This window comes from Tinamus guttatus, unplaced genomic scaffold (assembly GCF_059628265.1).
Source record: "Tinamus guttatus ecotype Peru unplaced genomic scaffold, ASM5962826v1 Tinamus_guttatus_pri_ptg000332l, whole genome shotgun sequence".
NCBI classification, from domain to species: domain Eukaryota; kingdom Metazoa; phylum Chordata; class Aves; order Tinamiformes; family Tinamidae; genus Tinamus; species Tinamus guttatus.
In genome coordinates this window covers 1,737,687-1,761,561 of record NW_028288866.1, presented here as the reverse complement: position 1 = coordinate 1,761,561, position 23,875 = coordinate 1,737,687, and the positions used below count along the sequence as shown (strand labels likewise).

The 23,875-nt window shown below is 43.8% G+C and overlaps 1 protein-coding gene across 2 annotated transcripts in view; it reads right to left on the bottom strand.

Annotated features, from left to right (window-relative positions):
• Positions 1-23,875, bottom strand: part of UBR4 (ubiquitin protein ligase E3 component n-recognin 4) — a 71,047-nt gene that overhangs the window by 41,870 nt on the left and 5,302 nt on the right. The window contains exons 6-48 of one of the 2 annotated variants that reach the window (XM_088529603.1): positions 23,674-23,776; positions 22,925-23,066; positions 22,645-22,769; positions 21,799-21,923; positions 21,450-21,509; positions 21,138-21,328; positions 20,817-20,916; positions 20,593-20,730; positions 20,003-20,120; positions 19,371-19,558; positions 18,687-18,846; positions 18,501-18,586; positions 17,089-17,258; positions 16,291-16,573; positions 15,547-15,679; positions 15,346-15,425; positions 14,735-14,863; positions 14,013-14,195; positions 13,660-13,782; positions 13,344-13,573; positions 12,672-12,796; positions 11,972-12,069; positions 11,682-11,839; positions 10,816-11,028; positions 9,737-9,838; positions 9,460-9,560; positions 8,718-8,916; positions 8,347-8,535; positions 8,113-8,176; positions 7,717-7,908; positions 7,026-7,096; positions 6,742-6,889; positions 5,967-6,194; positions 5,522-5,692; positions 5,234-5,416; positions 4,771-4,929; positions 4,080-4,232; positions 3,604-3,831; positions 2,554-2,711; positions 1,724-1,895; positions 1,166-1,367; positions 712-875; positions 21-237 (exon numbers count right to left, since the gene is read on the bottom strand). In XM_088529603.1, coding sequence (XP_088385729.1) covers positions 21-237; positions 712-875; positions 1,166-1,367; positions 1,724-1,895; positions 2,554-2,711; positions 3,604-3,831; positions 4,080-4,232; positions 4,771-4,929; positions 5,234-5,416; positions 5,522-5,692; positions 5,967-6,194; positions 6,742-6,889; positions 7,026-7,096; positions 7,717-7,908; positions 8,113-8,176; positions 8,347-8,535; positions 8,718-8,916; positions 9,460-9,560; positions 9,737-9,838; positions 10,816-11,028; positions 11,682-11,839; positions 11,972-12,069; positions 12,672-12,796; positions 13,344-13,573; positions 13,660-13,782; positions 14,013-14,195; positions 14,735-14,863; positions 15,346-15,425; positions 15,547-15,679; positions 16,291-16,573; positions 17,089-17,258; positions 18,501-18,586; positions 18,687-18,846; positions 19,371-19,558; positions 20,003-20,120; positions 20,593-20,730; positions 20,817-20,916; positions 21,138-21,328; positions 21,450-21,509; positions 21,799-21,923; positions 22,645-22,769; positions 22,925-23,066; positions 23,674-23,776 — 6,562 coding nt within the window. The remainder of the gene's footprint in view (positions 1-20; positions 238-711; positions 876-1,165; positions 1,368-1,723; positions 1,896-2,553; positions 2,712-3,603; positions 3,832-4,079; positions 4,233-4,770; positions 4,930-5,233; positions 5,417-5,521; positions 5,693-5,966; positions 6,195-6,741; positions 6,890-7,025; positions 7,097-7,716; positions 7,909-8,112; positions 8,177-8,346; positions 8,536-8,717; positions 8,917-9,459; positions 9,561-9,736; positions 9,839-10,815; positions 11,029-11,681; positions 11,840-11,971; positions 12,070-12,671; positions 12,797-13,343; positions 13,574-13,659; positions 13,783-14,012; positions 14,196-14,734; positions 14,864-15,345; positions 15,426-15,546; positions 15,680-16,290; positions 16,574-17,088; positions 17,259-18,500; positions 18,587-18,686; positions 18,847-19,370; positions 19,559-20,002; positions 20,121-20,592; positions 20,731-20,816; positions 20,917-21,137; positions 21,329-21,449; positions 21,510-21,798; positions 21,924-22,644; positions 22,770-22,924; positions 23,067-23,673; positions 23,777-23,875) is intronic. The other variant, XM_088529604.1, reaches the window with a different exon arrangement.

The window sequence follows — 23,875 nt, the reverse complement described above, 5'->3', positions numbered from 1 at the left end:
CGAGCGCTGCACAGACTTACTGAAGACAGTGAGCTTCTTGTCAGCCTGCAGGGCTTCCTCCCGAGTGAAGGGGAAGTCAAACCAGCGAGCCCTGGTCAAGTTGAGCTGCATGGTGCGCCCAAATATCTCCAGGTACGAGGGCGCGCGCTCGATGGCCTGCGTGCCGATCTGGATGCGCATGCCCGTCATCACCATCGTGCTGTTGTTGTTGGTCACTTCGATGGCGAAGCCCCCCGGCTGCAGGAAACAAGCCACAGCTCAGAAAGCAATGCTTTTTGCTCTGCCCTAAGCACAAACCTAAATGACATCATCTCCCTGCAAGACCATTTTGCACCATGGCACAGTGAGCTGTTCCCTGAGAATTATCATACACTTTCCATGGTGTTCTTTTTAGGAGCAAATGCCTTGTTGGCAGTCCTGTGTGTGAAAGTGGACACACAGTTTGTTCTGTAGAGCCTTCCTATAGTGGAGGATTAATCCTCGAAAGCAGAAGATTGGCTGTAATTTGCATGCTGAGCTGACTGTTCAGATGTCTATATACGAGCATACAACGGAAATCTGTACACAAGTGCCTCCAGTATTTAACAGCATTACTGCTTTTGCAGGATCATTTAGAAAACAACGCAGACTTCTGAGAAAAGACACATCCATCCACCCTGCCAGTAATGTCACCCAGAAGCCTAACAGGGCCCCCCAAGTCGCCACATTTACCTTGGTGTTGGCCACATACATGCCAGTGGAATTGAGCCGGTGCTTTATCTGCTGAGCATTGTAAACCTGCAGCAGGTCATTGCCCCCGAACTCCACGTCCGTGAGCTGCTGGTTGTGCTCAAAGAAGTCAATAGGGAAGTTCACTTGGCTGGACGTACGAGTTGCTAAAAGAAGAGAGACAAGCAATTTTTGCTTTTTACAAGCAATTAATAGGTGAAGCTAAGGTACAAAAGCTGCAGAATGAGCTCACTTCTTCTGGAAATGCCTGTGGCTGCCAGGTATTCATTTATCATATATATCTATAAACACATCCCACCATGACTGCCTGTCCTGAGGTAAACTAGGAATTGTCAGAAATGAATGTCTGAAGTTTCTATGGGATGATGAGCGATTTTCACATCTGGATTTGCCACTGGTACCTTGAACAAGACACACATGAGCAGAAAGGCCTTACTAATGGCAGCTGCCTTGCGCTTGCGCACTGGCTTCATGATGCTGATGACACTGCTGGGCTGGAGTGAGGGCTGGAGCCAGTAGGAGGTATTTTCCACGTTGGCCATGTAGATCCGCAGGCTGCCGTCCTCGCACAGCAGGATCATAGTGGTCCTCTGCTGCTCGTTACAGGCGGTGTGGCGGATGGCCACCATGTCCTGGATCTGGAAAGGCAGCCCATGGAAGTCAAGGGAAGGAACTGACAACGGCTGCTTGCAGCCACAAACTCTTTGCATGAAAGAGGCCACAAAGATCAAATATAAGAAGCTTGAAGATGATAATAACTAGAGCAAAATGTTTGGAGGCAGGGGTAAAAATACATTCTGAACGCTTTAATAACACAGATCAGTCAAAAAGCTTGCAAAACAAAATAGTTGTTCCCAACAGCAGTTAAAAGCCATCAGGAGTGGGAATTTTCTTGAGGACGCTGCAAGAAAAGCTTGCATTAAAAAAACCTAAGCACAAAAGAACCCAAGAGAGCTTGTTTGAAGGGCCAGAAATGCTGGGAGGCACAACTGACCTTCGCTTTGGCTGGCAGCGTTTTAATCTCCTGGATGAGAAAGGTGTCTGGCTTCACCATGACCACGAGTGGCACCCCCGTGGTTTGCTGGACACAGCACACCAGGCCAGGGTGGTTCATCACCTCGGACCACTGGCACAGCGCCGGTGAGGTCTTACTGCCACCGTTGGAACTGCAAGAGACCAAGGGAGAATCTGCATGGTTCTGCTCCTTGAAACACAAAGCTGCAAAAAAGACTAGACCAGACTTGACCGGGGGTGAGAGAGTTCTGGAAACCTGAAACTTTTACAAATATTTATTCAAGACAGTAGCTTTGTTTTAAGCTAGTGAGAGCGCAGTAGACTGTCAGTGGCCCAAGTGCCCAGCTCTGGTTTTCAGAACGGAGCCTTTTTCTTGACATTTTCATAACACAAGAGATAGGTCTCCCTCAGGGAAGGCTGAAAATGAGCCTTAATATGCACAAGGTCCACTGCACAAACAGAAAAGAAACAAAGGCTTCCTGCTCTGCATCCTCCACGTGGGTGGCTAATCCCATCAGTTCCAGCTGCTGCAGCAGCAGCAGCTCCGTGCAGAGCAGCAAGGATGCTCTGAAGCCACCTTTGTGCCGTGAAATCCTAGCGAGCACAAGAAATGCACTCATGCCCCCCTGCCCACACTGCCAGCTTTGGTTTCAAACCATCTTGCAATTAGGGCAGAAACTACATGGAGAACAACATGAAATCATCGTCCAAGAACAGGAACTTCACAGCACAAGCTTTAGCCACAAGGAGCTGAGTTGTTGAGAATAATTCATACGAAACGAACTGCCGGAGTCTCCAGCTGAGCCTCACCTCTTTATGTTAATTGGGAAGAGCCGCTGGACCTCCAGATTGGCTCGGCTGATGGTGGCCGCAAAGGACTTGCCTTGACAGTAACTGAAGAAGAGCATCTGCAGGACATGGGAGTAATACACAGACACACCACCTCCTGCTACCTGGCCGTTGCTGTCCTGCAGAACCAGGGAAAAACAACAGCATTAAACACACACCTTTCAAAATACTCCCAAGCAGGCAGGCTTTCCAATTTCTCAAGTGACAGAATTATTTCCAAAGCCTCTTCCCCTCTCCCCAGCTCCCCCCACCACCCTAAACACAGCCCTAAATGACAATTTTATAAGCCGAGCTCCTTGGTGAACTCATCCATCAGATACTTCAAAGGCTTTTGAGTGGGATCCCGAGATTGCCTACCCGGAGGCTGCAGGAAACGCGCTCGGCTACAGTGCCTGCACGCTCCAGCGCCGCACGACAATCCCACATGGAGCCCTCCCCACGTTCTCAGCTCATAAAAGAGCTTTCCTGCCGGCCCTCTCATCTATCTCCCTGTTTAGGAGCCATCTGAGGGAAAAGCACCATAAAAATTTGGACAGATTTTAAAAGGCACCTGCATGTGTAGTGTGCACCAAGAGCACTACAGAGCTGCTGCCCACCAGAAACAGGCTCACAGCATCTGTGCAGCACCAGCAACGGCTGATAACCTCATCCATCCTGGTTCCTGCACCTTTTGAGTGCCTCGCTTTGCAAACAGCCCTGCTCTGAAACCATCTCCCTGCTGAGAGATCCTGCTGGGCATAACTTCAGACCCAACCATGGAAAACACAATCCGTTTTCTAGATGAAAGGATCAAGGGGTTTAATTTTCACCCCCACCCCCTTCCACTGCAAGGATATTTTCTCTCCTTAGAGGAACAGCAACCAAGCTGATCTAGATCAGAAAATTTTAAAAAAGAAAAAAGGAAAAAAAAAAAAAGAAGAGAAGAGAGAAAAAATTCTGCTTTTGACTCTCAGATGTACATGAAAGAAAACCACTGCAGCTCATACTGTAAGAAAGCGAAGTCGTCATTACCTTGAGGTCTTCATGGTTCACTTCAAGCACATTGGTGACGTAGAACGGTCCATGCTGGGCACTGCTCGCCTCCTCCATGAGCTGTGTATAAATGTACCCAGCAGAGGACATGATCACTATTATGTTCTTCCCCTCTTCGTTGAAGAGGAATGTGACATCCCTGATTTTGGAGCTTGGCAGCAGGAAATAGAACGTCGGGCTCAAGGCATCTACAGAAAGATCATAGATCTGTGGGAGAAGCAGGAAAAGTTAACGGTTAAGCAAGAAAACTGCCCTTTTTGATGATGCAAAGGGACACAAGTTGAGACAAAGGAATGTCTACTAGATGTTACGAAAAGAATCTTAAAAATGCAGTACATTTGTAACATTTCAAATTAATTTCTATCTAAGAAAACTGTAACTCAGCACTGAGATCCAGGCTCTAATGTTTGAAACAAGACAATGAAATATCACCCAGAGCTCACGACTAACTATACCTTCACAAAGTCTGCAGTCACGATAGCCAGCTCGGTTTGAGATCCTGGCAGCCACACAGCTTTAATGATGAAATTTCCAGTGGCTAGTTGGGGATGAAGCACCAAGTGATCAGAGACCGATCCAGAGCTGCTGAACGTTAACACATGGCAGTCCTAGAGCAATGACAAACATGAGACAAATATTAGAAACACTTTTTAAGCCAAGAACAGAGATAAAAGCCAGCGATCCTGTTGGCTCCAATGATTCACACAGTAAAAATCTAAACTTCTACATTTCTACAAACTATATTAAATAAATCCAAGTCCAATTGTTTCTCAGCTGAAGAATAGATTATGCCAACTGAACTGTAAAGGCTGAATCCAAGTTTTAGAGAATACGGAGAAGGGCCCTTGCTACAAAACACCAGAGTTGTCACAGATTAGTTCTAACGCATTTTAAGTTTCACACAGCTAGATCTTGGCTCCCTTTTTAATGTAAAAATGCACTAAACAGAAGAAATACTTCATCTGGGGAATTGTCCAATGTATTCAATTATTCATATGTAAATGAAGTAGTATCTACAGAGTGATTTGGGAGCTAAAATTAGTGACAGACCTTGGGAGCTTTTATTACTCAACTCCTCAGAAGTCAGACATGCTGGTTGGAGATGACAGCACCGGCTGTCTAGAAAAGGGCTTGTCAGACTCTTACTTTTAGTCCACACACTGCCAGGTAGTCTTCCTTGCAGGGGTTTCCCGTCAGGCTCAGGACGGTAAATGGAACTGGTGCAGATGCCAGGCGAGTAAGGGTCAATTTTCTTTTGCTGGAGTCTGCTTGTTTCAGCAGTGCAGAGAGCTGGAGAACTGTAATCTACAAAATGAATCAAACTTGAGATATCCAGCTTCAGCATCAGGGCAGCGGGAAAACACACTGCAATTTCAATTCAATGGTTACAACCCCCCGTCATGGGGTTTTCACTGTCTGCTGCAAGAACACTTTTCTCTGAAGAGCTTCCCCTCAGTTATCTAATACTTTACAGAAGACCCAGATTTGCTGACAGAGAGCCCAAATCTTTTGCCTTTTGTTGTTTAGTGCTTTAAGGCTGTTTCATTTTTCACAACCCAACCTCGACCTCTTTCACAGGGCTGGAGGCGCCCGTCCCGGCAGCACCCACCTTGCCCTTCTCGTGGCTCACGGCCAGGTGCTGCCGCCGCCCGTGCGGGGAGGACAGCACGCACATGGCCACACGCCGCAGCACGTGCGCGCTGATCAGCTGCCGGATCGTCTGGCCCTGGTCCCCGCTGTAGTTCATGCGGACGTTCTCAAAAGCCCCTTCTTGAGAGCCGAGAGTTGGGACCTTCATTAGGAACGAAGAGCACACAGGAAAGTCCATGACAAACTTTTCTGCTCAAGCAACCCCCTGCTCATACTCTAAATACTCTTAACACCTTTAGTATCGTACCATTAGCTGATCGGTCATTTCGACTGTTTTGTCCAAAGTGTGTAGCTCGTTGAGAGCCTGCTGTGCACGACTGCTGCTGCCCATGGCTGAAGCTTGCTGGAAGTTGATCTGAATGGCATCCATTAAGAAATTGAGCATCTCCAGCACCAGAGGAGCAAAGGAGAAGTTGGCCTACAAGAAACAGACACAGTCAGGCACAAAATAGTCCTGCTGGGAGTCTTCACAAGTGCTGCGTTTCAGTTATTCTTCAAAAGCTAATGCTGCTTTTATGATTCCTACTAGCATAATGAAAAGCACACACAAAAAAAGGGCAACTTAGCTGATAACCAAAGTGTGCTTACGATCCAACCCTCACTGAGCTGAACTGCTAGTGACAGTACTCGGATACAGAAATTAAAATTAACCCTCACCGCAGATAGCCTTCCCAGCTAGCAGATAATCATACCTGGGACTGCAATTCCTCCCGACAGCCCTCAACATTTCTACACAGGCTGCTTTTCTTGGGTTTTTCCTCGTCGGGACCCTTCCCCTCACTGATGGTGACCTTGGCTTTCTCTGCAGGAGACGTGCTGGAATGGCGAATGACGCTCTCGGGCACCCTGGGCTCACTCTGGAACGCGGACTCTTTCATGGTAGAGCTCATGCCGCTACTGGGAGTTCTCTTCACCAAAGCCTGAGAAGGAAACAGCAATACTGAAAGTCCAAAACAGACTCATTTTTTAACCACTGACAAAATAAATACAGGTTGTAATAGCAGCAGTAATAACATAATTTCGAAGACAGAATGCAATTGTAATGTAGCAAGAACAACCGTCCTGTATCCTCCATGTCGCTCTCCACCCAATCTTAGAAAAATCATTTCATATTGTTAATTAACTTAGTCACTTCTAGTGGAAAGCATGGGAAGAGCTGGTATCTGACAGCTGGACAGTTTAAGCCAACTTGTGAATTCTAGAGAAAGAAGGATTCCCATTTACCATCAGTAGAGACACTTGTCAACGCATTTATTATTTGGTGAAAAGTCACCAGACAAGCTGTAAATTAGGAGGAGGAGGTAAAGTTCATTGTAAAGCCAAGGCCTTCAAGTCTCTACTCTTATGCATTTGTATTGTGACATAAAAGTCCTGCAGAACAGAAAACTCCTCAGAAGTCCTTAAAAAACACAAAAAATCACTTTTGGGGGACCAAATTGCTTCAATTTTGATAAAAAGACAGTTTACCAGGCAACTGCCATCCTCTTTGGCTCCACAGTCACAGAAGAATGATCCATATTTGGCATAAGAAATTTCATGATCCTTGTGACAAACTTTAGCACAAACCGTACAAACACCAACCCCATCAACCATCTTGCAAGTGTGACAATGATACCTGCACAAAATAAACCACAAGAGTTAAAAATTACAGTGCCTCTGTAGAAAGACTCTACAGACTTCATTTTCCTCTTCCTCAACAGCCAGAAATATCAGGCTGCAATTCTGACCAGAAAGTCTTGAAAGATTCTTACCAATGTTGGTTCATGAATTCTTTCTGCGTGATGGTGAAGGTACAGAGCTTATTGCAAAGAGAATCTTCATCCTACAGGAGAAGAAAGGTGTTTTAGAACGGCGGTACAACTGCATAGACACAGTAACAGCACACGATACGATACGGAATGGGTTTCTCTTTTACTAAACGTGCATTTCAAAAGTGAGTTTTAGCACCACCTAGCCGAAAGAAGGCAGCTGGAATCAAGCCACACTCGAGAGAGGATGGGGCCTCACTTTACAGTAACCAGAAAGAATGAAACAATAAAGAGGGAATAGTAAAAAAACATTATTTTGAAATGACAAATTTTAAAGAATGAGTTAATAACAGCTTGCTTGTCACCCAGCAGTGAAAAGCTTACTCAAAGTTGCTCATCAATGTAAAAGCTAGTAATTGATAGCAATTAGATAAAAAAGATGTCCTATTCCTGCTCTATTCTTCTTCTCTTTTTCTAAGAAAAGTTTTTGCCTTTTCTTGACACTACAAAAGCAAAAGATTTATGCAAGAACAACACATATTCCCTTGCAAATCTGACAACTAAGGCTCTTCACTCAACTTCACATTAGGGAACAGACAAAAATATTTTAATTTATAACCTGAACCACTCTGTTTGGGAAGCTGCAACAGAAATGCTCATCTCATTTGCAGCATTAATTGTAATTATCACTTACTGAATCTTCAGCCTGAGAGTCTTCCTCCTCCACAGCCAACTCTTCTACCCAGTCTGAATCCACCTCAATAGCCCGTTCTTCTCCATCAACAGAAAGATGACTCGGCCCTTGGCCACTGCTCTGGCTCAGCGCGTTCGTGACATCAGCCAGGTAGGAGACGATATGGCACGTACACTCCAGGATAGTAACGTGCTATAAGCAAAGAGCAGCAAAAATGAGAATCAACACCGACACGTCGCTATCTCACAGTAGCTGCTATAAGGCAGGAAAACATAATGCACACAAACACACAGACCAGTCACACTCATTTCAACTCCCACCATCAGAGCAGGCCAGCCAACAAATCTCAGGAATGAGCTGTACTTCCACAAACCGAGTAACAGATATGAGTCTCACCTTCCCCTGCATGACGTTGGCATTCATTTTTTCTATCACATTCTTTTGAGACAAGTATTTCTTGCTGTAACAGGAGAGAGAAAAAAGCAATTATAAATAACAATCTTTGGGCAGTATAAACTCAATATAAACCACAATACCATCAAGCACTTAGTTTGCTTTCCATGAGCAATAGGAATGTATCAATGCAGTAATTGCTTAAATTATCAAGAGTGGAGAAGAGTTTGCTCTTACCATCTGCCTAGCCAATCAACAGCAGCACCGTGAAGCTGCAGATGTCCCGCTCCTTGTCCTGCGCTGGCCAGAGTGGCCATCACCACCATGAGCTCCGGAAAGCCGGCCCCGTCACCGTTGGCCAACATTTCGGTTGCCATCGGGATGAGAGTGCTCAGCAGGACGGTGCACACACCTTCTCCGACTTGGCTGGTCAAGAAGAAAGTTGCAGATGTGTCACCCACTCAAGTAAAACTAAACCCTACACTGTGAGAGGCACTTAAACAGCCACACAATTATTACTCCATTGGAAAGCAACTCATAATTAATTTGCCTATCTACAGAGCAAACCAAATTAACAGTGCACCAGTGACAAAGGCTGTGCTTCATACCTGTTTTCCCGAACAATGTAAGTTGTCAAGAGCTGCAGCAGCTGCCTGTTCTCTTGAACAACGTCCAGTTGATCCGAGTCTTTGGGTGGTGACATGGTCATGCGCGTTAGCCAGGCCTGCAGGCGCACAGGTTCCACACAAGCCAACTGAGCCAAAGAGCCACAAAGTCGCAACAGGCTGGGGTTGGGACTCTTCTCAGCTAAGGAAAAAAAATCACCAGTGAGAGACAGCAAAGGTCTAATAGGATGTTTTCAAAAATGGCTTTCCCTCTGTTCCTGATCTCACTCAGACACAAAATGCTTCATTCGGACTTGTACCCAGTGCAAAACAGGATAGACTCCACATGTTCACACAGAGAGCATAAAGCTAAGGGCTGCTCAGAAAGTCAGCCTCAATTTTGCTCCTTTGCTAGCTTCTCTCAAACTCCCGCCCTTGCTGTGATAAATCATCAGCTATGAAGAGCCTAAGGCATTTCTCCAAGATGTAACTATTTCTACACAAGCACTGTGAGCACAAAAAGCCCATCGATCTTCTCCCAGAGCTAAACTACACGGACAAAGAAAGAAAAAAGTGCAGCTGAGTAGAAAAGAGCAAAACACAAACACAACAGGAGAAAGTGTGAAGCTGTCACTTCCTTTCAGAGCTTCTCTCTCTCTAGAACCTTCCTATTGCAAACTCTCTAGCACAAGAACAACATCAAGTGGACAGAGGCACGATGCAGATAGTGAGTGCAAACACTTACTTAGCTGGAAGAGTTTGGTGAAGAATTTCAGCACCCTGTTACAAAACTTGGCTGAGAGGTTCTCATTGGCTGTCGCCATCATGATCTGGACCAATTCTCCACTGTTGGAAGGGGGAAATAAAATGTCACTAAAATGTCACACAAAAAAGTGCCCTGTCCTTACAGAACTCTGTATTTTCCTGTATCAAGGCTGTAACCTAAGTGTCAAGGATGAAAGCTAAGAGGAAAAAAAAAGAGATATAAAGTCCTTGGCCTACAACTTGCAGGATGGCCTTACCTTTCTGAAAAGAATTCCTCCATGGCTTTTCGGGCCTGGCTGCTCTCCAGCTGTTTCTCCAGATGCTGCAAACATTCCTCCAAGATGGTCTCATCCAGGCCACTGAGGAACAAAAATGCCTATTAACTAGGAGTCTATAAGCAAAATCTCAACATTTTCAACAATCCTGACAGCTGAGAAATGACCAAGATTCTAAACAAAACAAAATTCTAAATAAGCCCTCTGCTAGCTGAAAGCAATTCTCCTTCCGAGAGGCAGGAGACAAAAACCTAATCAACTACCATGATACAAATACCAACAAATCCACCAAATGATCAGAGAAAAAAAAAAAACAGTGGATGATGCTGTAGGAAAGATACACAGTCGGAATCCTGTAATAATCTAGACCTCTCAGACGTGTTGCATTACAAATTCCTCTAACTGGTGGCTCTTTTTACACTCAAGTCTCTTTTAGCTTTACTCCTCTGTTCATCCGCACTCCACAATACAACCCACAAGTAAAATCCAATTATGTTTACATTCTCTGCCACAAGGCATGGTAGAACTCCTGAATACCAGCTATCCAGAGGGGATCAGTGTTAACAAGATGCAGTATCATCACATCTAAGAGCGTTACAGTCCAGACTGGCGGATTCAACATCTGTGCATCAAGTTTATTCTCTCTATACACACAGCAAGCAAGGGGAGGGAAGAAGGAATCTGTCTAGTTTGCCATTATACAGAGGGATTAGGCACCCAAATAAGGGCAAGAGAGAGACAAAGGACTACGAAGCAAGCCAGGTTGACATCTCCAGCTCTGATTTTGCACTTCTATTTCCATAATTTTCTATTTGCTTACATCAAAAAGTATCCTGATCATGTGATCCATTCAGAGTTACAACAAATGCCTAAAATCCATACTGCCCAAATCGAAACTTGGATCAGCAAGTACAGTAGTCTTTCAAGAGATGAAAATAAGCTGTTTTTGACAGCTTATTTGTGCTGTTGTGCTGCTTTAGAAACTATAGTGGTACTTTAAAATATTGTAGTAATTCTCTTTGCAGCTTTGTATGCAGCTTGGTTGAAAGAGGACTACTTACTACCTGTTCGGGTCTGAGTGACTGGCCAGTATGTTATAGCAGCCTGTGATCAGTTTTTCATAAACACGTGCAAGGAATTCATCCGATTCTGCAGGGCCCAAGATCCTTTCCAGGGAGTTGCTGCTTATCTCTGCCACGCTCTCTGTGCTGCTCTCCAAAAGAAGGGGCAGTAGAGAATGAATCACCTGTGGTGGGTTCAAATCATCTGACCACCTTGAAAACACAAACAAAACAACCAAAGATAAGAATCTACATGATACAGCAAAGAAGTTTCATTACTGAATAAAAGTCACACAAGTATGACAAGTCCAGACGGAAGCCTAAATTAAAAGCCCTTTTCAAAAAGCAGGGGTAAATATAGTGTCAACCATTTTTCCCTTTTTTTTTTTTTTGTATATATACAGCTTCAACATTCTCCTAGGCATCCTATCCTAGTCCTATAGCTTTCAGGTATGTCTGCGTTGTCAGTACCCAGTTTATTTAAAAATATCTTAAAATTAGTCACGGGAAAATAAATGCTTTCATTTCATTTCTTCTCCATGCTTTGAAAACGTCACACAGCTGAGCAGTAAAAAAATACAAATTAATTAGATTGGTATCGTCACAGTTGATATTTCAGTTTTTTGTGTGCTGCTTCTGCAAGAGACACTACAGATTTCTCTCAGCATGTTCACTATCTGATAGAGACAGCATAGCTATTTTTCATTCATTTTTGAATTTAGAACTTTACAATGAAAATATTTCAACTAAAGGCTTTGTTCAAAATACACATCCCAGTTCAGGCAGTGCTCTATCAAGAGAGTCAGATGAAGACAGAAATTCAGAAGAGAAAAATAACTCGAATAAACCTAAAAAGAGTCGCTTACACGATGAGATCCCCGGTGAGCCTGACCAGGGAGAGGAGGGTGTGTTTGAGGGAGGCTGCAAGAGGCAGACTCTGACTGCACAGCGTGCCGAGGTGCGCGGCCTGCACCGCGCTGATGTAGCTCTCTGCGGGGATCGTGTCGTTTGCAAAGGCATTGCGCTAGGAATGGAGACAAAAACAACAAGAAGAACACCAGAAGTAGGTATCTTTAAACTGAAAAGCACATACCCCGCCCCGCAGCCCCTTGGGGAGTTGGGATTAGGTCGGATCTATCCACACAGTAGGACTCACCCACGAGCCAATGTTGGGAAACTCGTTTGTATGGATGTTGGTCCATGATTCACATAAAGTCTGCACGGCTGATGGCAAATTCTGAACGAGTGTTGGACCTGTAGTCAACACAGGCACATAAGTCATTGAGTAGTTTCATGGATATTCATGAAAAACTGGAATGCTGCAAAGACACTGTTTGAAACTGGATCCCAACTTGAGTTAGTCATAACTGTCTTGATCATAGAGAAATAGTGAAGTTTCTTTGAGCTCTAATTCTGCTGAAGGCTAGTTTCACGCTTTCCTACAAGTCAAAATTACCACTAAAGGTTGTGTGAGCTTTGCAGCTTCTTTTGCCTTAAGAGGGCAACAGTAAACAAGAAAAAAGCATTAATTCACAACAGTCTTGGGCATATGAGTATTTCAGAATTCTCTATATTATGTCACACTTTGCTGCTGGAGCATTGACATGGCTCTAAAAGCATTTGGAAGACAGATAATCCCACAAGATAGTTAGTCTTTCAAGGTCTCCTCTCTTTTACAGCTGCTACCATACTGAAAGGAAAAGACACCCGGTCGGCTGCTAACAGGGTGACACACTGATTTGAGGCAAGGGGTTGAGAAAGAGAAAGCATGAGGCAGCGCACAGCTTTGAAGTCAACGTTGGCAAGACTGCAGAAAGCCTCAGCCGTGTACAAAAGGACATCTAAACTACTCTCACCCAGGGTATTGGACTTGCAGCGGCTGGATCCGATCGCCAGGACAGCAGCATAACCTCGCAGCTTCTCTTCAGAAGGTTTGTTCTCAGGGGAGCCCTCTTCAGAGAGGCTCCGCAGCAAGTAGGATCTGCATTCAGCATGAAAGGGATTCATTTCAGGAGACAGCATTTCAAAACCAGGCGTGCCGACGCGGGGATAAATCGGAAAGCAAACTTCAGACGTCTGCTCCCTGCTTCATGGGATATCACTAAGGGCTTTTATCTCCTCTCAGCCACTCACCAGGAGCAGCTGCCCAAAAGAAAAAATGATTTACTTTTGTGTTTTACTACGTCGGAGCCAAAGAGAGTTTAGAAGACCTCAGACTCTCACTTTTAGAATTAACACTCCTTGGCAACCCTCCTTGGCAAAATGAGATGAAGAAAAGCTGTTTTTTGCAAGCTTGCAAGAAAGCCCTCAAAAATCAGGCAAGTAGATTACTGAGAAATAACAACTACACATATGTGCTTGAGAAGCTACTGTTGTTTTTGGTTTTTGTTTGTTTTAATATTCAATATTATAGACAACATAAGTTAGAATAAATATACTGGATTGTAAATAAGGCACCCACCTCTAAAAAACAGAGCCCTGTGCACAGAAGGAAGCCATAATCTAACCAGAGGTGCTAAGGGCAATACCTGGTAAATGTAGCGTAAGTGTCAATAAGCTGCAGTGTAGCAGGCAAGAGGTTCTTGGTTATTTCCGAAGATTTTTGTGGATCCGTTTCTGCAGCTAGCTTGGAAAAGTGCTCATCTAGAGAAACCTGGATCTTGGAAATTGCAGCATCGAGGGTGTAAATGGACTGTAAACTGGGAACTTCATGCAGCTGAAGAATAGTGGTGCAGTCCACGCCACAGAAAGAGGATATCTTAAAATACAAAGTGATGGAAGTGTGAGTGCAAGTCATAGCACAAAAAAAAGATGCTCCAGGTAGCAGCATTCACACCAGCCTACCTGCCGAGCAAAATACTCCTCTGCTATTTCCACATCATACTTCACTGAGCTGCACTTGCCTGAGGCCAATTCAGTGAGAGATGCAGCATGTTCTGCCTTCATTCCCTGCTTGGTAAGGTGATCCTACACATGTTGAAAAAGATTCAGCACACTCAACAATTTAGAAGAGCTATACAATTAAAGAACTACGCAATTAACCACTCTAGCAACTACCAAGCTAGAATGCTTTAGAAAATGCAGACCCAAGATCCCATTTCTTGTCACGAAACCCACATAGTTCCCATACACAGCCAGTGTAAATACCAGATTTGCAGATGCAATGCTGCAAAACAGCCCTATACACAAGACTGTACCTTGATCCACGCGACATAGGATGCGATGCGCAGACGGGAAGACCAGCGCAACGTGTGTAAAATGTCACATTCGCTCATTTCTGGCGTGTTCGTGGCCAGCTGATTCATGTAGTTTTTGGATGGAGGCAGAATCCCTAGTATCCGCCACAGAATCAAGAAGTAGTACTGAAGCGCACAGGCCTCCTAAAGGGAAGCACAGTTGAGTATATTAGTAAAGAAAAATTGCTAATGCAGGTGCTACAGCCACTGTAATGTTATCTCATCAAGACTCCTTGGACTTCCACGGATGTGCCAAATCAGAGGACACATGCTGGACTGAGTTTCTGACACACTGATGATCTCTGGAGGTCCCTTCCAACCTTAACCATTCTGTGATTCTGTAAAATTTAATTAAAAAGGGGAGGAGGGCACGGAGCAGGAGCAGATTCGGCAGAATTACCTCACTGACTAAAGACGAGTGAGGAAAAATAAAGTTACACAAACATATTTTGCCTCATCATATTTCAGTCAAACTTCTTGAAATCCTCAGGGACATACAGCAAGTCCAAATCATGTTGTGAATTAAAAATTCACAGAAAACTTACTGCTGCCAAAAGCATTACTGTTAGACATAAGATTTTTAATTTATTCATTCCTCCAACCACTGTCTAGACTAGCTTTTATAGAAGACAACCTCTGTTTTCTCCACGCCCACAACATTACAGCAGCACACAGAGCCTCACCAGTGCAGTGACATTTTTGTTCTCTTTCCTCCTCAGTGTATCAAACTGTGAGCCAGCTGCAAGGAGCGAGGTCAGGGCTGTGTAAAGCTCATCGTACTTCATAGTCCTAGCGAAAAGGACGTCGCAAACCTGCAAGAGATGCCAAGTTGGAATCGTTACCTTGCAGCTGCATCAGGGACCATTTTATACAGTCAAACCTTCCTGTTTCACTGCCTAGTGAGAGTGTCAGTGCAGTGTTAATACATGCTGCACGTTAATGACAACAAAACCCAGGAAAAACACAGAGCAAAAGGAAGGTAAAGCAGCTTCACTGCTTGGTGTCTTTGCCTTCAGCAGCACTGAAAACCAGTACTGATGCAATAGGGCCTTTGGTCATAGCACACTCGCATGGAATTGTGCTACAAATCAACAGAAAACCTTCTGTTGCCTCTTCAGCTAATCTTTATTTCAGTACAATCCAGGCAGCCTTGATTTTTCTCAAATAAGCTACCAAGACATCGGGACTAGATGAGCGAGGACTGCTTCACCCAAAAGCTTTTAAGTTTGTCTCTGCTTAGGTCTTTCAACAACATTCCCCCCCAAAAAAAAAGAATTGAAAAGAATTCCAATACCGAGCTATCTAGACGGTTCAAGTCATCTTCAGAAGCTTCTAGAGATAGGATGCAGTAGAACCTGGGCTGTGGAACTGCATCTGGAACAGGAGCAGAGAAAATAACATTCAAAGTGACAGATTTTGCCCTCTCCCTTCCATTTCCCCGAATTCTTTCATATTCTAAAGACTTAAATAGGTCTCTAACTTTTCCCTCCCTGACCTGATGAGCAGTGTTTGGTCCAGTTTTCTTCCACTTCTTTAAATCCATGATAGAGTGGGACAGAGCTTCGTCTGCTGCTCTCTGGGGATCCACTCACCCAGCCAATGGGTGGAGTCAGCAAATTATACTGCACCTAAGTGAAAAACAGCAAACCAAACCAAAAAAAAAAAAAAAGGCATCCTCATTATTAAGGCAGGGGATAGAATCCCGTAAATCCCAAACCACTCCACTACTAAAATGCAAACTTTCCCCAGCCTCGGAGGGAAGCCCTGGGCCAAACCTGGTAGCTTTTATTTTAGAGTAAGCAGTTTAAATCAACGGTCACGATTCCAACAATTAAAAAAGCCAAACACTAGCAACCCCTTTGATAAGCAGAGTGCCAAACAAATCCAACAGGGAAAAGCTAAAGTGACGACTGTGCACAAGGCATTCATGAAACAGTGCCTAAACACCCCAAATACTCATGCCTTTGAGGATAAGGTGGGCTTTCAACTTGCCCGTTGCCCTTGCTTTTGTGTTTTTTAGGACAGCAGTTATATCAGGAATTTACACTGTACATGGATCTACTACTAGGGAATTAGCAGCTGCAATTATTCACTCTTTACTAGTCCAAAGACTGTTAATAAAATCAAAACTGAGTTACTTTCAACGGCCTCAAAGAGACCACAACACGTCAGATGATTATCTGACAGATTTCTGCTGAACAACCAAATAAATACTCCAAACACGACCACAAAATCTTACCTGTTCAAACAGATACATAGGGGCTTTGGAATACTGATGGAGCAGGTAGTCAAACACCAAGAGCAGACGAGCCACAATAAGTGGTACAAAACACAGCTGCGTATCCATGTTCACTGTCAGCTCCAGGATTGTCTGGATACAGAGCGTCAAGATGGATCTGCGCCCCCGCTCTGAGAAATTGTGAAAAATCAGCAGCAGCAGCTGCAGATGTTCAACATTCAGGTCTTCTGTGTCACTGGGAAGAGTCCCCTGCAAGGCATTCTGCTTCAGTGTGCCCACAAACCTGGCAATAAGGAGGAGGGACATGTATTTCTCCTTGTTTAGACCCCTTCTTAAAGTCGCTTCAACTAGACATTCAAGAAACATTTGAATGATCATTTTCCACTTATACTTCTAAATAACATGGGCAATGTCACAAATAATTCATCACTGTAAGTCGGCTAAACCCCACTTGAGGCTCTCACATCCAGGTAAGGAGAGAGCGGGAAAAGGCTTGGGACCATCACCGGAGCCATGCCGAAATAAGACGTTCGCTTTTCCTTTCTAAAATCAGCACTGCTGTACTTTTTCCAGCTTCCACCCACCTAAATTCTAATTCCAGTGACTGATTTCATTTCCTATACAGCAGAAAAATAATTCCAGCAACACAGAATAGTGCTGAGCTCCTCTGAGTATTGCATAGCTATTACTGTTCAGAGAAGACATATCCAATAAGCTGGTCCAGGAGAATTGTCATTTAACAGAACATCAGGGAGATGAGAGAGGACTGCCTTTCAGTTTAACATAAAATTATCTCACCTTTCCCAAACTTTAAGGCACTCTGGGACATCGGGATCTCCCTGTGCACTGGCTTTGTGCTGCCAAATGAGGAGAAGTCGAGATAGCACCGATAAACTTTGAGGATGGATGTAGAGAGGCCATGGGCCTTCCGAGAAAGGAGCAACTCCCAGCTGCTGAAGCAGTGTGTTCTGGAACAAAACAAGAGGTCGTTGCAGAGGCAAGTCCTACCAGCTGCCTAAGTGCTCAGCATCCTTTGGATATACATGTTCAAAGATGGCAATAAACAGTAGAGATGTCAGTAGGACTCTCAGGGGTTATAAAGGGTTAATACATCACTATTTCTCCCATCTAGAGTATCTGGCATAGGTATTGAGAGATTTTATGTTTTCAGTTTACCACCTAAAATATAACCACCTTTCAATTACATTGCAAATGCAGGAAAAATTAAAAGTGGTATTAATGAGTTTTATTCATTTACAGTAAAATTCTAGCAGAAGAGATTATGCCTTGCAGGGTCTGCATTTACTCGTACTACAACTAAGCATTCTTCGAGTTGTAAAACATCACAACAGATCAGCAATGGCACTGGAGGATATAGTATTTCTCCAATGGTGACAATAAGAAACAAAGAGCTTAGGAAAGGAAAACACTTCACTAGACCCCCAAAAAAGAGAATTAAAAACAGTCCAGGCTTTTCATTCAGTGCCCTTTAAAACTGCCAGAGAAAATGTTGTTTGTATTTATCTCAGCATCAAATGAGAAAAATACTATGTTTAAAATCTAAGAATTTGGAAGACGACCCCTTTTTCTGATCATGCTGATGACTGCATCTTTTCAGATACACCACAAATGCAAGATTCTACCTTGAGAGTCTGACTGCTTAAAAAAGTATTTTAAATACAGTAGAAAAGAGTCATCAGAAAGATAAAGGGATTGAATTCACTGATTGGTAAGCAGATTTACAACTCCTACTTAATTTGTTAAGCCAGGTCAGCACATGACCTAGCAAAGAAACCTAGAGGCTACAAAGTTAGCACATGAAAGCAAAGGGATTAATTTGATTCTCTCCTGAGAAAACTCCAAGGCCTTTTGGTATCAGCTGTGATAACCAAGCAAGAAATGTCTCTTGGTAAAGGCATGGGTAGAGGCAACTCTGCAAAACAAAACCCACAAATCCATTTCCTTTTCAGTTTTCATCACCTTCAAAGTCCAGTGGGCATAAAGTTTACACTCTGCAGCATGTTTTGTACTGGATGACTGCAAAACTCACCCAACTTCCTGCATTCAAAATATCACAAGTTCTCTTTTCAAAAGAATATGCTGGGACCAAATGGAGTCACTGACAGACTATTCTAGGTGCAGATAGTCCACATGGAGCCACTAATCTACACCGAGTCTTTGTTTTATTTACACATCCATCACAGACTAACCTGCAAGGCAGGGGACTGAAGATCTGAGGTCACCAAGGAGTGGTTAAAGTGATACAGTGCAGCAGCAAACTCCTCATCTGATGTGCCTGAGACACAGAGATCAAGTCATTTACTACTGCTGTGATTAAAACTGTCACACAGAACAAAGAAAATAAATGTCTGTACATGCTGATCTCACTCACTCACCCTTCAGCCCATCTTTATCCACCTCCTTGATGATGCTTGCCAGGGTAGCCATGTGCTGCTCCGAAAGAGACACGCTCAGGTAGTTGCGAATGAAGTTATTCCTGGAGTTCAGCATAGAAGAAGTAATAAAGTTCAAAATGTTTGAAGCTAGGCTCAGAAACTGAAAAGAGAGAGAGAAATGCACTATAGAAGCAACAAAAACAGAAGGTGTGCAAGCAAGCATTTAAACAAAACCAAAACTGTCCCTAAAGCAGCAAAATAAACCAAAGGCCCTAACTACACCCTGGCAGGGGAATGCAGATTAGTTTTACTCACCACAATCCAGCTCATTGCACTCTTACTGTGTTCTTTATCAGACCTGATTTTACAATTCTCTGTAAAGTCTGCAAGCCCCTTATCTGCAGCATTAGGTTTCAGCTTTACTTGCTTTTAACAACTCCATTGGGTATCTTATTTATAGTTCCCTCTATAACGCAAATGGATACCGTCTCTCCCTGGCAATAACAAACACTAGGATATTTCTCCAGAGAGAAAAGTCCAGTCACCAATTCTGTATCACGTTTATCACAGTGTGATAAAATCGAGATGCTTTAAGTACATTATCTGTCAATGCAGCTGGTCACTGACGGGTACACAGTGCTAGGAAACACTGGTTATTTCACGATCTGTGAAGTTCTCCCCTACCAGCTCGGGATCTTTGCGGCTGGCCAGGATGTTCCCGTTCTCTCCGGCAGTCTGTTTGCTGGGGCTCTTCACGCGAGGGGAGCTCTCCAGCGGCGGCGGAGGCGGCGGCGGTGGGGGAGCCACCTTCTCCTTGCTCGGGGAGATGGTCTCTTCAAACCACTGCCCAAGGATGGGCTCGCTGTCATCATCTAACACAGGAGGCAGGGAAAACAAAGCACTGGTATTTTAGGCAACTTAACGTATTGTAAGCAACTACCTTCTACAAACTACTCAGCTTAGTAAAAGCCTGGCAAAGAGTTTCAGTAAGCAGACTTAAGGCTGCTGTTATCTTCATTTTTCCCTTCTAGTCACAAGGCCAAGCACTTTTACAGCAATCCAGCAGGAATTTACAAGCAGAAATTCTTCCAAATCTCCTCCTGAGCATTACTGCCAAATCCCATAGACTCTGGCTTCAGTTTACATAAAAGAATATACTCAGCATTACTTCTGCCAAACAGATCTGACAAACTGCTTCACATTTTCTGCACTCCATTTCATTCCAGCCCATGAAGGCGAAAGCCCAATAGCCAGGTTTCCACTAAGCCTGAAAGCATAAAATCCTGAGCTAAGTTGCTTGCTGCAAACTCTATTACCTTGGCTGCTGTCCTCCTCAGTGCTGCTAAAATCATCCTCGTAGTAGGTATTTGAATCAGTGGAGGCACTTGCATCACTGCTCATGGAGCCTTTCCTCTGACGCTGCAGGACACAAGCCTTAAAAGAAAAACAGAACAAGCGAAATTTTAGGAATATAAAGGACACGATTTTGAAAATATGACTATCTTCCTAATGCAGTTTTAATTTTCTTCTAGTGAAATTCTGCTCAGTTATTAACATTTTTTCAAGGCTCCTCCCTCTTAATATGTATCAAGATATATAGAATAGTTGAAAACAAGTAATCTATATCAAGTGTTGTAAGCAACATTCCAAATTGAAAGCATCTGTGTTGAATACAGCCTTTTCATCTTCTCCCTAAATTCACAAATATTGCTGAGCTTACAAAAAAATGTTTTAGAACAGGTTTATCAAATCTACAGTCTCCTAGAAGAGAGACCCCAGCTGACAGCTTGATTCTAAATTCAATGCAACATATTCATAGTTTGCAATGAGAGAATTTTTCCTGCAGCTGACACGTCATCAGAGCAGTTCAGCTCCAGAATTTCTGGAGCAGAATGCCAGTCCCTACCTTTCTGTAGGAAGTAGAGAGCAAAGTCAGCAACAAATTAGTGAGCGGTACAGAATCTATCAGCCGCTGGATTCTCTGAATCGATGTGCTTTGTGCCATGATATCCAGCACTGCGGGGGGACCGTCACTCTCCCAGCCCTGCATGACAGCATTGAAAGGGAATGTAAAGTGTGTATCAGTGCAGAAAGCAGCATTTCACAAGAACATATATACTGCCTACACACCTTGTGTAATGCCTCCACTTGCAGATCCTGAAAGAGTGATGATAACAGTTTGATGGCATGATTTGCTAGCACCACTGAGAGAACACCAAACCCTTGATGTCTACAGAAAAATAAAAGAAAAAATGTAATCTCAAAGAAGACTAAATTGAGCAAACAGACTAAGGAGGTGCTTTGCTAAACTGAAAAAGAACAGGGCAATAAAGAATCAAGATTTGAATTACAAATGCATAGAAAAAAATTATAGCAAGACTCTGAAGCACTTGCCTGCTGTGCCTCCTTACAAACACGGGAAATGATTTCCTCACAGAGATACCAACATACCCTTTCCCAGGTCCTAGTTTGGGAGACCCAACTCCCTCCTTAGTGCGAGCAATAATGTCTCTGACACGTAAAGCTGCCAGTGGATCTTTCTCCTTTCCCTTATCAGCCAAGGCCGTGGGGCTGAGGTTCAAGATGAGGAAGAGGCTGTTTAGCAAACACCAAGCCCCAAGCAGCTGGAAGTTCTGATAATGCTATCATCCCACAGGGGGAAAAAGGAGAGAGGAGGAAAAAAAAAAAGAAAGTATAAATCGAACTGCCAAAATACACCAGCACAAAAACAGTGAAAAAGCTTCCTGAAGAAAGCAATCTTACCTCACCGCCTGCACGGCGTGAATTGCTGATGGCTTGTCCAATCATTTCGTAGATTTCAAGCTGCAAATAAATTAAAAACCTCTGGTTAAGAACTTGACTTAAGAACTTGAAACTTAAGAATGTTTAAGAACTCTACTGGGCAGTAAGTAAACCACTCCAAGCACTTTTAAAACCCCGGTGTCTCAAGGAAGAATTTATTTCGCCCTCTACAGTTAACAACGCCATTGATATACCAGCAAGCCTAATGCCTAGCAGCAACAGAGATGGACAGCAGTCCAAATAAACACAAATTCTAGACATTTCACATGTCAAGAAATGAAAAACAACATTCTCTTCCTCGCCTACTTACACATTTCTGTACAATAGTGGCAGCATCATTTTCATAATCTTCCTCTTTGGAACTTGTTGACCCAGTTCGTACCTGCTGAGTACTACCCACGTGCAGGATGGCCATGCAGGTTGCCACGCTCACACCTGACAGTGGGTAAGTGAAGGCAACATTCTAATTAAGAAATGAACGTGGGACTACGCGTTCTTATTTAGTACACTAGAACCCGCAGTATTAAACATGTACATAAACCTAGGGGAGTTGAGAATACTCAGTATTACAACTGACAGACTAGAAAAATCTTTCCAAAGCACACCCAAAAGAGTAAAGTTTTGTCCAATAAATATGACATAACAATTGAACAAGCAGATGTTTCACTATTTAAATCCACACCGGTTTAAGGCAATATTCATACTCAATTGCTGTATCTCTTTAAAGCCTTACCTGTACCAATTAGACACTTCGGATCCCAGAGTACTTAAAGCACTCACAGAATTATTAAGGTTTCCCGCTTCTGGGAAACAGGTTGGTTTTGGGGCTAACACTAATTAAGCTAAAGTTATAAGCATCACAAAAGTATATTATGCTCTGAACATCACACCAAAGTGGCAGTCACAGGCTGATAAGGTGGTGATGAATCACTGAACTGTTTTTCTCTCAAATGTTGACAGAATCTTTATAGAATATATTAGGTTATCGGTGTCACTAGAACAATTTTCAAATTGTCTCACACTATACAGTCAGCTTTCAAGTCCCTTGGAAAATAAAGGGTATTTGTGGGTAAACCCTTTAAATATATAGGTAACAAAGCAGAGAAGAAGCAAGAGCTGCTTAAAGCTCTGGAGACAAGAAGGAAAATGCACTCACCTGCATAGAGACAGCTAAGAGCAAGAACAGTCACATCTTGGAGACGTGTGGGTGTCAGGGGCTCCAGTACAGGCAGAGACAGGGTATCCAGTGCCATGGTCACATCTATCACCAGCGAATGAAATCTACAGTAACAACCCACGGGAAAGTTCAGAAACGCAACGTACGCTCGGAAAAGGGCTTCTGCACCCCCAGCTCCCAGGAGCTGCACAGCAACTGAGACTGCATCGCTGGTCCACTTCTGTCCTGACCCCAGAGAACAGCGACTGCAGAACCTTACCCGTTGCGAACGGCGGTGGCATCTGCCACCGTGGCTGGCATAATGAAAAACGAGTTGGCCGACACGGCATCTTGGAAGCGATTGATGTATCGCAGGAAGTACGGCAGGTTCAGGCACACTCTCAGAAGCTTTTCAGAGCCACCTACAAACAAAAACAACAGGGTGCTACTTTTGCTGCTCCATGGGAGAGCTTTTAGCTCGAACAGATGAGCCACAGGCTAACTTCAATAAGCCCAGGCTTTCTCCCGTTGTCTCACGTCTACCATCCGTTTCACCTAACCTTCACTAATAATTCACTTAATTATACCTTGTGGTGAGAAAATACCATCACAGATGAGGCAACAGGATAAAGAGCCAAACCTAGTTCACAGGGCACAACCAGAGCGACGCTTTCAGCCCAACAGTAACGGTGTCAGGAGGCTCTGTGTGTGTACTGCAGGGCAAAGCAGCTCTGATTCCAGCAGCAAGCTCCCCCTTCCTCCCACACTTGCTCATTAACCCATCCCGTAATGCTGCTTAATACTGTCCACATTTTCCCTCTCAGAACACAGCTACTGTATATAAATATATTGCGCTCGTTTCTTCTGCGATGAAGATGAGGCCACATTAAAGTCACACCTCCCTTGGCAGTGACCGCATACAACATGATGACTGAGCAACCACTTCAGGTCAGACACTTTCCTCCTGCTCAAAGTCAGGACGGATGTTTCCTCTAGCACTTTTTTCCCCTTAACCTATCTGATTCTCACCAAGTTCTTGCAGGCTGGCTACATTCTGAGCGATGAAGATGCTTTTTGTCTTTGCAGCAGAGGTTTGATCAGTGGAAGCCTGGTCTTCATTTTCTCCTTCCACCTAAAGACAAGCACGTACTAAGTACACCATGGAAGCATTTAAAGTATATAGGATTGCACTGAGTCTCTGTGCAGGAGAGAGGACCGGCAGCAGTACAAC